The 12965-nt window shown below is 41.9% G+C and overlaps 1 protein-coding gene across 12 annotated transcripts in view; it reads left to right on the top strand.

Moving 5' to 3' along the window:
- The window catches only part of LOC112161639 (cilia- and flagella-associated protein 46), a 66381-nt gene that overhangs the window by 34304 nt on the left and 19112 nt on the right, over positions 1 to 12965 (top strand). For 11 of the 12 annotated variants that reach the window (XR_002921918.2, XR_002921919.2, XM_024296949.2 and 8 more), the window contains 12 exons: positions 283 to 444; positions 661 to 809; positions 1752 to 1850; positions 1924 to 1984; positions 3466 to 3618; positions 4945 to 5145; positions 5218 to 5324; positions 5400 to 5582; positions 8474 to 8609; positions 11299 to 11496; positions 11686 to 11877; positions 11996 to 12109. Coding sequence is in view for 10 of the 12 variants with exons in the window: in XM_024296949.2 (XP_024152717.1) it covers positions 283 to 444; positions 661 to 809; positions 1752 to 1850; positions 1924 to 1984; positions 3466 to 3618; positions 4945 to 5145; positions 5218 to 5324; positions 5400 to 5582; positions 8474 to 8609; positions 11299 to 11496; positions 11686 to 11877; positions 11996 to 12109 (1755 nt within the window). In the remaining 2 variants the exon portion in view is untranslated. The remainder of the gene's footprint in view (positions 1 to 282; positions 445 to 660; positions 810 to 1751; positions 1851 to 1923; positions 1985 to 3465; positions 3619 to 4944; positions 5146 to 5217; positions 5325 to 5399; positions 5583 to 8473; positions 8610 to 11298; positions 11497 to 11685; positions 11878 to 11995; positions 12110 to 12965) is intronic. The other variant, XM_024296950.2, reaches the window with a different exon arrangement.

Genomic DNA, 12965 nt, shown 5'->3' with positions numbered 1-12965 from the left:
GAACAGCAGACTGTAATGTAGTGAAGAAGACTTTACAATCAAAGAGAACCTCTGACTCATTACAACCTAAAACGTAATCTCTTATTCACCAAGTTTTGAAATAGTTTTGAACGACTGACAAATGTATAGATACGGAACTCTTTGACTCCAGTTCAGCATCTTTCTTGTACGGGTCCTTTCATACTTAGAGGGAACTCTTAGAGCTTTACAGAGACAACTTTACATCTTCTAAATTCACAGCGAGGAATCATGAAAAATGTCGGTTCTTGTCTGTTTGAGCAGCTGCACTCTACAGAAGACAAACCTCAGCCGTCTTCCCTGGAGAAGACGGTGCCATCCACCCCGAGTGAGTGGGTCAGCTTCGTCTGTCCCGACCAGGCGAGGCAGATCTTCAGAACCAGCAGTAGCCCCCACTGCATCAATGCACACAGCATTGCAAAGCAGGTACGCCTGACTCTCATTTTCCCAGTCATGGCATTTGTCATCTGCATTATGAACTCTGATTCTTCTTCTAAGACATAGCAGTCAGCTGTGCTGCTACTGAAACCAGCTAGTATAATGCTGCGTATAATGACCAGTGAGCATCACCGTACCTCTGAGAACGAAATAGTCTTAAACTAGTAATTTACAGAGAATTGTGTCTTATCTGTTCATCCACAGACTCAAAGCTTGTTTTATCTGCATCTGCTGGACACAGAGCTGCAGGCTCTCTCACTCCAGCTCCACACGCTGCCGGTCCTGCACCTCGCTGAGATCATCGCCCATGATCTGTTAGAGAGGAGGGAGCTCTCCGACGTCTACAGACTCCGGTAAAAACCCAGAGGACTTTCCCAACTCCTTCTCAGTTTATGGTTCTGGTCAGAGCTTCCTAAAATGTTACATACAACCTTTACATTTTGAGGCTTGTTGTGTAGAACAGCTGTCCTTTTATCTAAACACATCCCTGTCTGTTTAGTAGGGATGCAAGGATACAGTTTGCTCACGGTTCAAAACAAACCTCGATATAAACCGATAGAAGAAATAAACCCTGAAATCCTATTATTCCACAGACAAGGATTTATTTTGCAAAGAGAAATACCATAACAAAAATTCTGAATTTTTTTAAGTGCACAGTTCTTGGCACTTATTTCAGAATCACATTTAAATAGAACTCTTGTATACTTGCAAACATTACAACTTGTAAAAACTGCAACAATTCAAGCAGTTCTCTCAAGTTTAGACAGCTGGATGTCATTCATTCACAATCTAAACTGAACCAATTTAAATATTTGACTTACTCGTCCAAATAAGCAACAAAAACACAAATACAGTATTCCTTAGCTGTCAGTCCTTTATTCATGTACCTTTACATTTGTTTGAAATATACATATCTCAGTTGTTTTTAGCATTTAGCTTAAATTTTTATTATCTGACTACCGTAGGAGGACAAGGTAGTTTCTGGCCGGGAGGGGAGAGTGGGCGGGTTTTTTTTGCAGCAGACACTCTTAAGGTGCGTCAGAGTGGTACTGAGTAAATAAAATGTATATTGTGAAAAATGTATTGAATTGTGGAACGCGTATTGAACGGTTCGGTTTTATATTGAGTATTGTTGCATCCCTATTGCTTAGTCACATAAAAAACAGATTTCCTCTGTGGGGTCAGTAGAAGTCTGCCTTCAGTCCTCTGTGTGAACAGTCTTGGTGTTCATTTATGCGCATGTGAGATGAGCGTCTGTGGCTGGCTGTTTCCATCACTCATTCTGCTCTTTCTAGGATTGTGAGAACCTGTGCTCAGCTGGGGTTTGATTTCCATTCACCGTATCAAGAGGAGCTGCTGACTCTGACTTCAGTTCAAGAGCAGGAACAAATGGAGTATGTGACTTCAGCTGTGTACATGTCTTTTTTTTTACTTCAACATCCTTTGAAATCGTATTCCTGTCTGCAGGAGCCACAAAGCTACACGTCTTTCTGGACACAAGAAGAGCCTTCACAGAGCCCAGAACCAGGTCCGGTTCTTTTCATCATGACTCTGACTAGTTTAAGATGTTTCCAACAGCAGCAGTGCTGAAGAACACCCCGCAGGCAGACTGTTAGGCTTTAATACCATTAATTCATTACTTTTCTACTAGATCAGAGGTCTGCAACCTGCGCCTCCGGAGCCTCACATGGCTCTTTTACCTCTCCATTGTGGCTCTTTGAATATAGAAAAATAAAAGTTTTAAAAGTAACTGTAAAGTAAGATGTGAGGAAGTAGTAAAAATAAACTAACTCAAACTTTAACTCATTAACAAACAGTTGAAGGACAGTACATATCATGGGTTGAATGACTCGTTTTTAACACATTTGTGTTGCTTCCTGTCCTGTACTACTGAAAATCAATGGACATCAATAAGAACAAAAAGCATTAAGGAGGACTGGACTATAAAGCAGATTTTCTATTTTGAAAAAAATATGGAATTTTAAGAGTGTTCGAAAAAGATGGCAGTGGTCACTTCATTAGCTCTGATTTCTTTTTAATTTGTTAGATTTAGATTTCTGGCAGAGATGCATCAACAACAGTGAAGTTACCGTATTTTCCAGAGTATATGTCATATTTTATTTAATAGATTAGCCAGGGGTGCGACTTTTACTCAGGAGTGACATATTTTTGTTTTTTTTAGACATAAATAGGCTCATATATTTGTTATTTTCCCAGTAAAAACTGGTTGTCCTTTAGCGGTCGTTTCGTCTAACAACCTCTAGAGGGCGCTGCATCTGAGTAGAGGGATTTGTCTTTGACAGGCAGAAAAAGTGTCAAACATGGAAGGCAATCTGATTTTTTTCCTCTTAATCTGTGATATTTTTTATGCACATCAAAAGATTAGTATTATTGTTTTATGTATTTATTTTTTAGTTACACTGGGCTTGTTGGATTTGTTCCGAAATGTCAGACTTTTCACCCAAAAGTGCCACTTATACTCCAGAGCGACTTATATATGGTTGTCTTCTTCTTGATTAGACATTTTTTGCTCTTGCGACTATTTTATTTAATCACACCAACTACTACTAATTTTTCTGCTTTGAGATGATCATATGTGACAGGGTGTCTTTTATTTTGAAAAGAACTTCTGTCAAAAGTTAAAAAAAGGCTATTTTCTTTTAACGTTTGGGTTTTATTAATACAAAATAATATAATAAATACAAAACAGTGTCTTAGTTTTTAAAGGGTGAAGGAATACTTTGTGGCTCTAACTGGGTTGTAGTCAGTGAGAAACCAACCCGATTGGCTCTGTCAGAGCTGAAGGTTGCAGACCCCTAACTAGGACATTTGATTTTTTTTGTTTTATTTATTGAACCAGGAAATGCTTCTTTCTCCACATCCCTGGACATGTTCTTGTTCTTTATCATAAGCCTGAACAAAGAAATGTGTTTCTATGTTTGTCAAACATCTGACTTCTTTTGATCCTAATCCTTGTTATGTCTCTAAACTTTTGTGAATGTTTTTCAGGAAAACAAAGCGCTTAAACGACCAGTGACACTGCGACACATCAGGGATGTGAGTGCTGTAGATGTCTGGCTGGACAAAGCTGACGTTTGCCTGAGTTTAAGGCTGTATCCGTCAGCCCGGCAGCTTCTGACAGAGGCCCACATGCTGGCCAGGGTGAGGTGGAACATGGTGTTTGTTGTGTTTCCTTCAGCTTGGTGCAAAGTGTTTTTCACTTTGTTTGAACTTTGAATGAAACTTGAAAATGTGCCCTAAATACTGCATCATGTAGAATTATGTAATAACATTCCTTTTAGGGACAGAATGTTATCAAAAGGACAAAAGGAAAACAGGCATTAATGCACAAATGAATTAGAAAGCACTAAAATATAAAAGTAAGTACTATGTGTAAAACTGAATTTAAAAAATTGCCGCTGTATCAAAGTTTAACAATGAAACCAAAACTATCCATCCATCCATCCATCCATCCATCCATCCATCTTCTTATCCGCTTCGTCCCTTTCGGGGTCGTGGGGTGCTGGAGCCTATCCCGGCTACTGATGGGCGAAGGCGGGGTACACCCTGGACAGGTCTCCAGTCTGTCTCAGGGCCTCAATCACACTCACATTTACTCTCACATTCACACCTAGGGGCAATTTAGAGTCACCAATTAACCTATGAAGCATGTTTTTGGACGGTGGGAGGAAGCCGGAGTCCCCGGTGAAAACCCACACATGCACGGGGAGAACATGCAAACTCCACACAGAAAGGTCCCAGCTGGGATTCGAACCGGGGCCTTCTCGCTGTGAGGCAAGAGCGCTAACCACTGCGCCACCGTGCAGCCCGAAACCAAAACTATTTAAGGATAAAGAATGACAGAAGTATGAAAAACATCTGTTCTGACGTTAGAATGAAGCAGCCACAAAGGATTATGGGACATCATTTATGAGAATATAGTGGAAGTAGTTTTTTTCTTAAGACTAAAATCATTTAGGTGGGCATTAGTTTTGCTTCTATAGATGTGCTTTAGCTTTATTTCACTTTTGTCAGTGGTCAAAGTCTTAAAGTCACATGCAGAATGGAATGAAACATAAATAAAAGCCTTTTCTTCTGTTTTATTGGTAATTAGTTCTTTAACATTTAGTCTTAGATTACGTTTATAAATTAAATGAAACATGAATACATTTGAATATGCTTTTTTACAATGTTTAGGCTTTTGTATTTTTGCAGTTTTTTTAATGTTCTACTAAAACAAAACAGCAGTCATTTTCTGATCTGCGCTAAAAGAATCTGTTTTCATGTGTTTACTTCTTTAATCCTTTAACACCAGAGATCCAGTTTTTATGTTCTTTGATTCACTGTAACTTTTCAACTGTTAATACGATCATTCCAGCAGATTCTGAAGGAGAAAAGCAGCTCAAAGATTTTGTGTTGAAGCGTCACAGCCGACACCTCAGCTGTTAAAGGGTCAACAAACGTTCCTTTTTTGCTGTTTATGTTTAGAAACTTGGAGATGAAAACGCTGTTTCCAGAAGTTTACTAGGTTTAGCCTGTCTGGCATGTGAGGAGCAGAACCCCGCTCAGGCTCTGATCCTGCTGGATGAAGCCCAGAAGCTCGGGGGTAATGAGGACTTTTGGTTCCAGCTCATCCAAACCAGAGTCACTGCAGTTGTGGCTCAGAGAGACCGAGACTCACAAACCAAGGTGATGACTGAACTGCAGCTGGACAGTCTGCGCTGGGTGTGTTTCCCATTGTGCCTTTCTTCCTGTCTGCAGGTGGATGAGGTCATAAAAGCGGGCTGTGAGGCTCTGGAGCTGCGCATGTCAGAGAAAGCCAACAGAGTTTCAGAGCTTAAATTCAAGATCAACTCATTAGAGAAGAGGTGAGTCCAGCCGGCCTCAGGATGAGGTTCCTGTTGGTTCTGTGTGTGAGGGGCTGCATGGTTCCTCTGTTTCAGAGCTGCGGTTGAATACATCCATGCCGCTGCTGTGGTGAAACCAGGAGGAGCTTTCAACAGTGAGCACATCTGGAAGCTGGTGTCTTCCTGTGAGCTCCTCAGAAAGTGTGCCAGCACTTTCACTGAACTGGGCAGGAAGGAGCAGGCGGCAGAGGCACACCGCGAGTCTGCACGTGGTCTGAGGTCAGTCCGCTGATGTCAAGTTCAAACCTCTGAAATGGTCCTGTCAGGACTTTGCTGTTGTGCATCTATGAGTTTAAGACAGAGTTACGTTGTATTTGCTGCTGAACGCTCTGTTTTAGGTCTGTCCTGATCACTGTTCCCTCTAAGCTGCGCACGTGCGCAATTGCGCACTGCTCCCACGCCCATTGCGCACAGCAAATCTATTCTGCGCAAAACATAAAATTTATTCTAAACTTTAAATAAAATGATCATATAAGTAGGGTGGGCTGCACGGTGGCGCAGTGGTTAGCGCTCTTGCCTCACAGCGAGAAGGCCCCGGTTCAAATCCCGGCTGGGACCTTTCTGTGTGGAGTTTGCATGTTCTCCCCGTGCATGCGTGGGTTTTCACCGGGGACTCCGGCTTCCTCCCACCGTCCAAAAACATGCTTCATAGGTGAATTGGTGACTCTAAATTGCCCCTAGGTGTGAATGTGAGAGTGAATGTGTGTGTGATTGAGGCCCTGGGACAGACTGGCGACCTGTCCAGGGTGAACCCCGCCTTCGCCCATCAGTAGCCGGGATAGGCTCCGGCACCCCCGCGACCCCGAAAGGGACAAAGCGGTCAAGAAAATGGATGGATGGATATAAGTAGGGCTGTCAGATTTGTCACGTTAAAAACGCATTAACATTAATCTAACATGTGCTTGACGGCGACAATTTTTTTGACGCATTAATCGCGGATTTTCTCATAAGTGCCTTTCCATACCGCGCGCGCGGGCGTCCCGCCCCCTAACTCACCGGCTGCTCTCACTCGATCACGGGCGGGTCTCCAAACACCGAGCTGCGAGCTAAAATCAGCCGGCACTAGGACCTGAAGAGCTCCTGCACTCTAACCCGGCTCCTGTTCGCGTCCAGTACCACGTCTGGTGGTACCGGCTCGCGTCTGGCGCCGCGTCCCGAGAGCTGCGGACCCCCGACGTTCCGAACAGCAAGCGCACCGGGGGACGTTTTAAATGTTCTGGAGGTTTAAGCGTGATCCAGCCCCAGCATAGCGGTCTGTCTGCCGGCATATTCATGATGAGCTCCGCTGGACACGTCGCTGCATCGAGCTGCAGCCAGACAACGCGGCGGCAGTAACAGACTGTCAAACTATCCACAGTGTATCCCGCTTTTCTCAGTCTTTAATGTTTTAAAAAACAAAAGTTAATTGGAAATGATAAATCTCTATTTCATTTATTACTGCAGTTCAGCAGAGGAGGAAAAGATTTGGTCCTGACAAAAAATGAACATGAAAGTGTTATGGAAATTTTATTTTTGATGTTTATTTTATTTTACTGAACGTTGATTGAAGTTTAGAATTTAAAATGCCCTTCACTTGCACTTGGGCTTTTGTTACTCAAGGCAAGTTTATTTGTATAGCACATTTCATGTACAGCGACAATTCAAAGTGCTTTACATAAAACATTAAAAGAAACAATCAAAAGAAATAGTAAAAATGTGATAATTAAAATAAAATTAAAAGAAAAGTAGGCATTTTATGTTACAGCCTTTTATTGTTAAGAAAGTATCTCGATACAATGTTACAAAATAGTGTTTCTGATGAAAACTATTAATTTTGTCATTCCTGTTTTCATAATTAATGTAGAACTGCTAAATTCCATGAAGCACACATTTTTTTCCTTAAAAAAAGGCCACATATTAATTTGCGATTAATCGCGAGTTAACTCGGGACAAAATGCGATTAATCGCGATTATAAAATTTAATTGCCTGACAGCAACATGCATTCTGTGTCACTTTAAATGTAATTCCGTGATTGAAAGGCGATCAAAAACAGATGCTTATGAAGACGAGTGTAAAGGAGCTGAGCTCATATTGAAGTCGGTGCTTCATTGCATTCTGTTTTCAAAGCGCATTCTTTTATTTGTTTCTAAAAGCTTAAATGGAAATAAACCTTCATTTTTATCAGGTTTACCTTTAGTGGACCCTCCCAGACTCCTCAGGTTCTTAGATGAAGGTCTGCTGGTGGTCCCAAAAGTCCGAACTAAAACCCCACAATGAGCCCACACTTCAGCACTGTGGACCTCCTGCCTGAGGATGTGAGGATTTTATCCACTATAATTGGATGAAACCCTCACAATAATTGATTCATTTTATTGTGATTGTATTGGTGGAATGTGAGTACTGAGTTTGTATTTGTCTCTATTTATTTCATAGTATTGTAGCGACTAACATTGTTGGGGCTCTGTTAATGTGTTCTGTGTTGCATTGTTGCTCCAGTGTGATTGGATGAGTGTGGGGGTGGGCGGAGGAGCAGGAGAATATAAGAAGGGTTGCGGGAGCATGAAGGAATGTAATGAGGAACGAGCCAATGAGAGCACTTTATCGTTTGTGTTGTATTCGGCGTGGTTACAGCCGACAGTAACCGTTTACAAGTTTATTAAAAGCTTCGCGGTTGGAAACGGTCGCCTCCGCCTCTTCATTGCGTCCTGACGGACGCTACAGTATGTTTGCTATTTTAACTACTATTTGTATCTTTCTTTTATTTATTATGGAAAGCACTTCAAGATTCTTTGTAGCAGGAAAAGTCCTAAACAATTAAAGTGGAGTTTGAATGTATTCCCAGACAGCAGGACCCGCTTCCTGAATGTTTCTTACTTTTCATTGTAATTGTTGCAAATCACTCACATTGAACACAATTTGATGAACATTTATTAGTTTCATTCTTTTAATAAGCTACATGACTTGTTAAGATAAGAGATTTCAGACAGTTGAAATATAGACGTGAATACAGAGTGAACCCTCATTGTTGCTCACTGCGGTCGAAGGAGCGCTCAGTGAGTTTCTGTGTTTGCTCAGACGCACAAAAAATTAGAGGGAACATTGGTCCTGATGCTTCTCGTCTCCTCTGCAGGCTCTTGGCCGCTTGTTCCTCTGACTCTGATGAGCAACAGCTCTTCCTGCTCAGCAGCTTCTCCCAAATGCAGTTAGCCGTCATGCTCCAGGAACAGGTGCTGCTCAATACCCGAAGCCAGCTCACCCCCCACGAGGTAGATGAGGACTTTTCTTTGAAATACCCTTCTCTATTATTTTAGAGCTACAGAACAACATTTAACGATTCACAATCTTCTGAAAAAAGCAGAAGCCTGTTAGCATCGCAGCTGTTAGCATGTTGAAGCCCCATAAGCAAAGTGGACTTTAGTGAGGAGAGGCGTGTTTATATTTGATCTGAACAACTACATTTGAATACAGATTAACCCTTTAACACTGGAGATCCAGTCTTTATGTTCTTTGATTTACTGTGAGCCGCTTTCCTCCTTCACAATCTGCTGGAATCATCGTGTTAACGGTTGAAAAGTTACCGTATGTTAAAGACTTTGTGTTTAAGCGTCACCGACGATGCCCCAGGTGTTAAAGGGTTCATATTGTAAATCAGGGTGTTTATTGACACAGTCTGGCAATATGATACATATCACGATACACGTGTCATGATACAACACGTATCCCGATATACAGTGGCGGGCCGTGCATTTCACACCTAGGCCTTCAGTAGTGCTCCATCTGAATCAACCCAACCCTCAATAACTATTTTATGGCAATAAAACTTCTACTGCAGGTACAGCTGCCACACACATAAAAAAAGCATAAAAAATAACCTGATAAAATTGCAATAATATTTAGGTATATAGCAAAATTTTACTCACCAGAAATCCGGATTATTTGTACACAAAATCCATCCTTTCTATCCTCAAGAAGAGTTCAATCACTCTGTCGTGCAGATTATCCGTGCGTTTTAGTTCCATCAAGAAGTCCTTTTCTATCGCCATGGAAGCGAAGGCTGAAAGTCGAGCCTGCCCTGACGTATTTCTTTCTGGCATAAGTTTTAATTCGCTTCAGGGCTGAGAATGTCCGTTCAACAGAAGCAGTGGACACGGGGCTTGCTAGCTTCGGAGTTGCCCGACCCCGCTTAACAATGTCCAGCTTTTCTTGAAAAGTCCGTCTTGAAAACGGCTTTGACAGTAAGTCTGCAACCAAATCCATTTCTTCTCCTCCTTCAGCCATTGTGGATTGACAAACCAGCTATTATATTCGATTTATTTGCCTGTGCGGGTCGCTACGGATTCAGTTTACCAGCTCTTCCTAGTACACTCTCCGATTATCCAATCACAGCGCGTGAAAATCCTGACGTTTCCGTGGGCCAGCTAGCTGGCCTATCACGTGGTCTCCTCCAGATCTGATTGGTTGAAGCAACAGCTTGGTCGACAAGTATTTTATGCTACAGGGCCCGCAGAACTGATTGTGAAGGCCTTCAGGCAGATTTCTTTGACCCTAGCAACAAATGGTGCTGCAATGTGATTGGTTAATGCTTAAATAGGAAAATACACGTCTGGAAGCAGCGCAACCAGGGAGACAGCAATGAAAGGACGAAGACAGAGCATTTGGAATTATAGAATACGTATTCACGGAAATAAATAATAATTAATATCAGTCTGTGATTCAGATATTTTTAGGCCAGCAGAGAAGGCCTTGCAGGCCCTGACGGCCCGCCACTGCCGATATATCACAAGACAGTACCAGACAATAGTACACTGTTTATTTTAATTATGACTTAAGATCTATTGTAATATTACTACATTTTCCACATAAGTAAAATTATAAAATACATGTTATTTAATGATCAGAACATGAAGCACTGCAACTTTATCTCATAAACAAGTTGCTTATACCGTAGTAGTAGTTCACTTTGGTCTTATCCCTTTCGGGGTCTCCACAGCGTAACAGCACCCACTGTTTCACATCAGTGATTTTACCCCGGATGCCCTTCCTGACACAACCCTGTACTTGAGGGGCACAGGGACCCAGTTAGGCAGCAGCATCAAGGGTCTTGCCTAAGGACCCAATCTGGGTGGGATCAGTGGACAACCCTGGGAATCAAACCCAGGGCTCCTGCGTGCCAGCCCTTCACCTAGCCCACTGAGCCACCCAGCCGCAAGCTGCTTATACCAAAGCACATTAAAATAATTTTCATTTGGGAATTTATGTAAAACTTAAAGCAAAAGTAAAACTGAATAACTAATGAAATGTCGCCTTGGCAATATTTTTAAATTGATACAAGTATCGCCAAATAAAGTATAAATGGATAAGTTCTTACATCCCTAATGGTAAACCGGTCAAAGAGCTGGGGCTCTTCACTGCGATCCTCAAATTTTATGATTTTGAGTCAATACACTTTAAAGACAGTTTTTTATAACTGCTTCATTCATGACTGTTGACTGTTGTTGCCTAACCATGTCCTAATTATTTAAAATAAGGCATTTGCGGTCAACTGGAATTCTTGGTTTGGAGGTTGTTTGATGATTGAAAGATTGTTTTGTTTGTTTGTTTGTTTATTTGTTTGTTTATTTACTGTTGATGCAACAGTACTGTTGTGTTCCAATAACAGATAGCTGCTCAAATCTACAGTTCATTCTGGCTGCAAACACTCTCACAGGAGGTTTTTGGAGGGCGTCCGTGGCTAGAGCCATGCCCTGGTTCCACCAGCAGATGGGGCTGCAGCCCAGCGCAGTGCAGTTTTCAGCTTCTTAGTTGTAGTGTTTACTCAGAGGTTTTGAGTCTAACCAGCAATGTTCTGAGACCAGCATGACACAGACTGGCAGAGAAATTGACCTTCTGCAGTGTTTCTGTTATTGAGGAGCAGCTTCAATTGAGTTTTTACTTTGATTCTGGAATCCTTGATAGAGACATGAGGTGTCACTGGCAGCTATGAGGAAGCTGCTGCGCCTGCGGCTGACCCTGGCAGAGTTTTGTCTGGACGTTCTGGAGGAGCGCTGTGCCCTGGAGGCGTGTCAGGCGTTGGCCCGAGCAAAGAAAACCCCTGCTGAGGTCGCTCTGGAGGAGTTTACGCGCCTCTCGCCTGAGCCCAACTCTGTACAGCATGTAAGCAGAGGAAACAAAGACTAGCTTTAAGCTTTAAAGCAAAGCCTTGAAAATGCATCTTTGAATCCAATCAAATTAAAAAACAAAAGACAAAAAAAAAAAACTTGAGGATGTTTGTTCTTCTGATCTCAATGCCATGTCACTTTGCCCTGGAGTCCTCCACTCATTTGGTGCTTGTGTGGTGTGCAGGAGTGGTTGAGTGTGAGCAGAAGCCTGGGGCAGGCCGCTCTGGGCCAGCTGGCTGCAGTCAGCGCTCACTCAGCAGCAGACAGCGTGGAGATTGCAGCTCGAAGCCTGAGTCTATGGGGAAAGTTCCTGGGACTGCTGGCTGCCACGGAGGAGCCCACCTGTCTGCATGCTCTTTGGGAGGAACAGAAGACGGTGGTCACCTCAATCACCCACATACACATCTGTCTTTCTGAGCCTTCAAAACAAAGCTTTAATACTTTATATAAGTGAGTGTTTTATTTTTGGTAAACTCCTGTTATTTCTTTTAAAGGAGGCCTGGTGTGATCCTCAAGCTGTTTGTCCTGAAAGAGATGATTCTGGCAAAGATTGTGATTTGAGCAGAGCAGATCTGAGGATGAACTCTGGTAGAGGGGCCGAGCTGCAGGTACATACCTCCTGACAGGTGACCCATCATCCCAACTTATCTCTTATCTCCATGCCAAGGTCCTCCTCACAAATCACTTTGAGGGGAAACCCCAGATCTTCTGCATACTTTTGGAAGCTTAAAGTGTGCCGAAAGGAATCTGCTCTCATCAAGGGTGGTAAAAATAAAGCAAACTGTCAAAACTCTCTCAAATGAACCTTTCATGCAGCCTATGGAAGCGGAAAAGCTGCTCCAGTCTGTACTGAAAAGACTTGTAATGCAGTTCTTTGTAAAATCATTGCCTTTATCATTTCCATTTCAAATGGTTCGTTTTTGCTTTTGGCTCTTCTTAACAAGTGTGTAGCGTGAAAAGGGGTGAATATGAAGTATTCAATCCCAAAGTTGGTTGAAAAATATTAATTTTATTAAACTGAAATTTTAATAACTTTTTAATAACTCATCAATGATTAGCCGCTACTTCTAATCAATAAAGTAATCAATTAATCAGTCTCAATTTTAGCGTGAGTGTCTTTACCCTGTGAAGGGACTTTACCACAAAGAAGAAAATAATGATATCAAACAACGACGTCCTTTTTAACATTTATTGAATAACATGAGGTTAAACAAGCAGAAATAATGGATGTAAAAGCATGGAAAGCAATCAACATGTGTGGAACACAGAATATAACTTTAACTAATAACTAGAAATAGGTAAATGAGAAGAAAAGACACACAATATTGACGCGAAAAAGCTAAATGTGTGGATGCATTAAGTGTGTGTTGTGCATAAAAAGGGTGATGTTACTGATCTGAGAATAAGCTACACTCTAAAAAACACTTGGGTTATTTCTTTAACCCAATTCTTTGATTATTCATG

This window comes from Oryzias melastigma, linkage group LG15 (assembly GCF_002922805.2).
Source record: "Oryzias melastigma strain HK-1 linkage group LG15, ASM292280v2, whole genome shotgun sequence".
In the NCBI taxonomy this organism is placed as follows: domain Eukaryota; kingdom Metazoa; phylum Chordata; class Actinopteri; order Beloniformes; family Adrianichthyidae; genus Oryzias; species Oryzias melastigma.
Note: the sequence above shows the minus strand (reverse complement) of the source record. Positions and strands in the feature narration are given on the sequence as shown.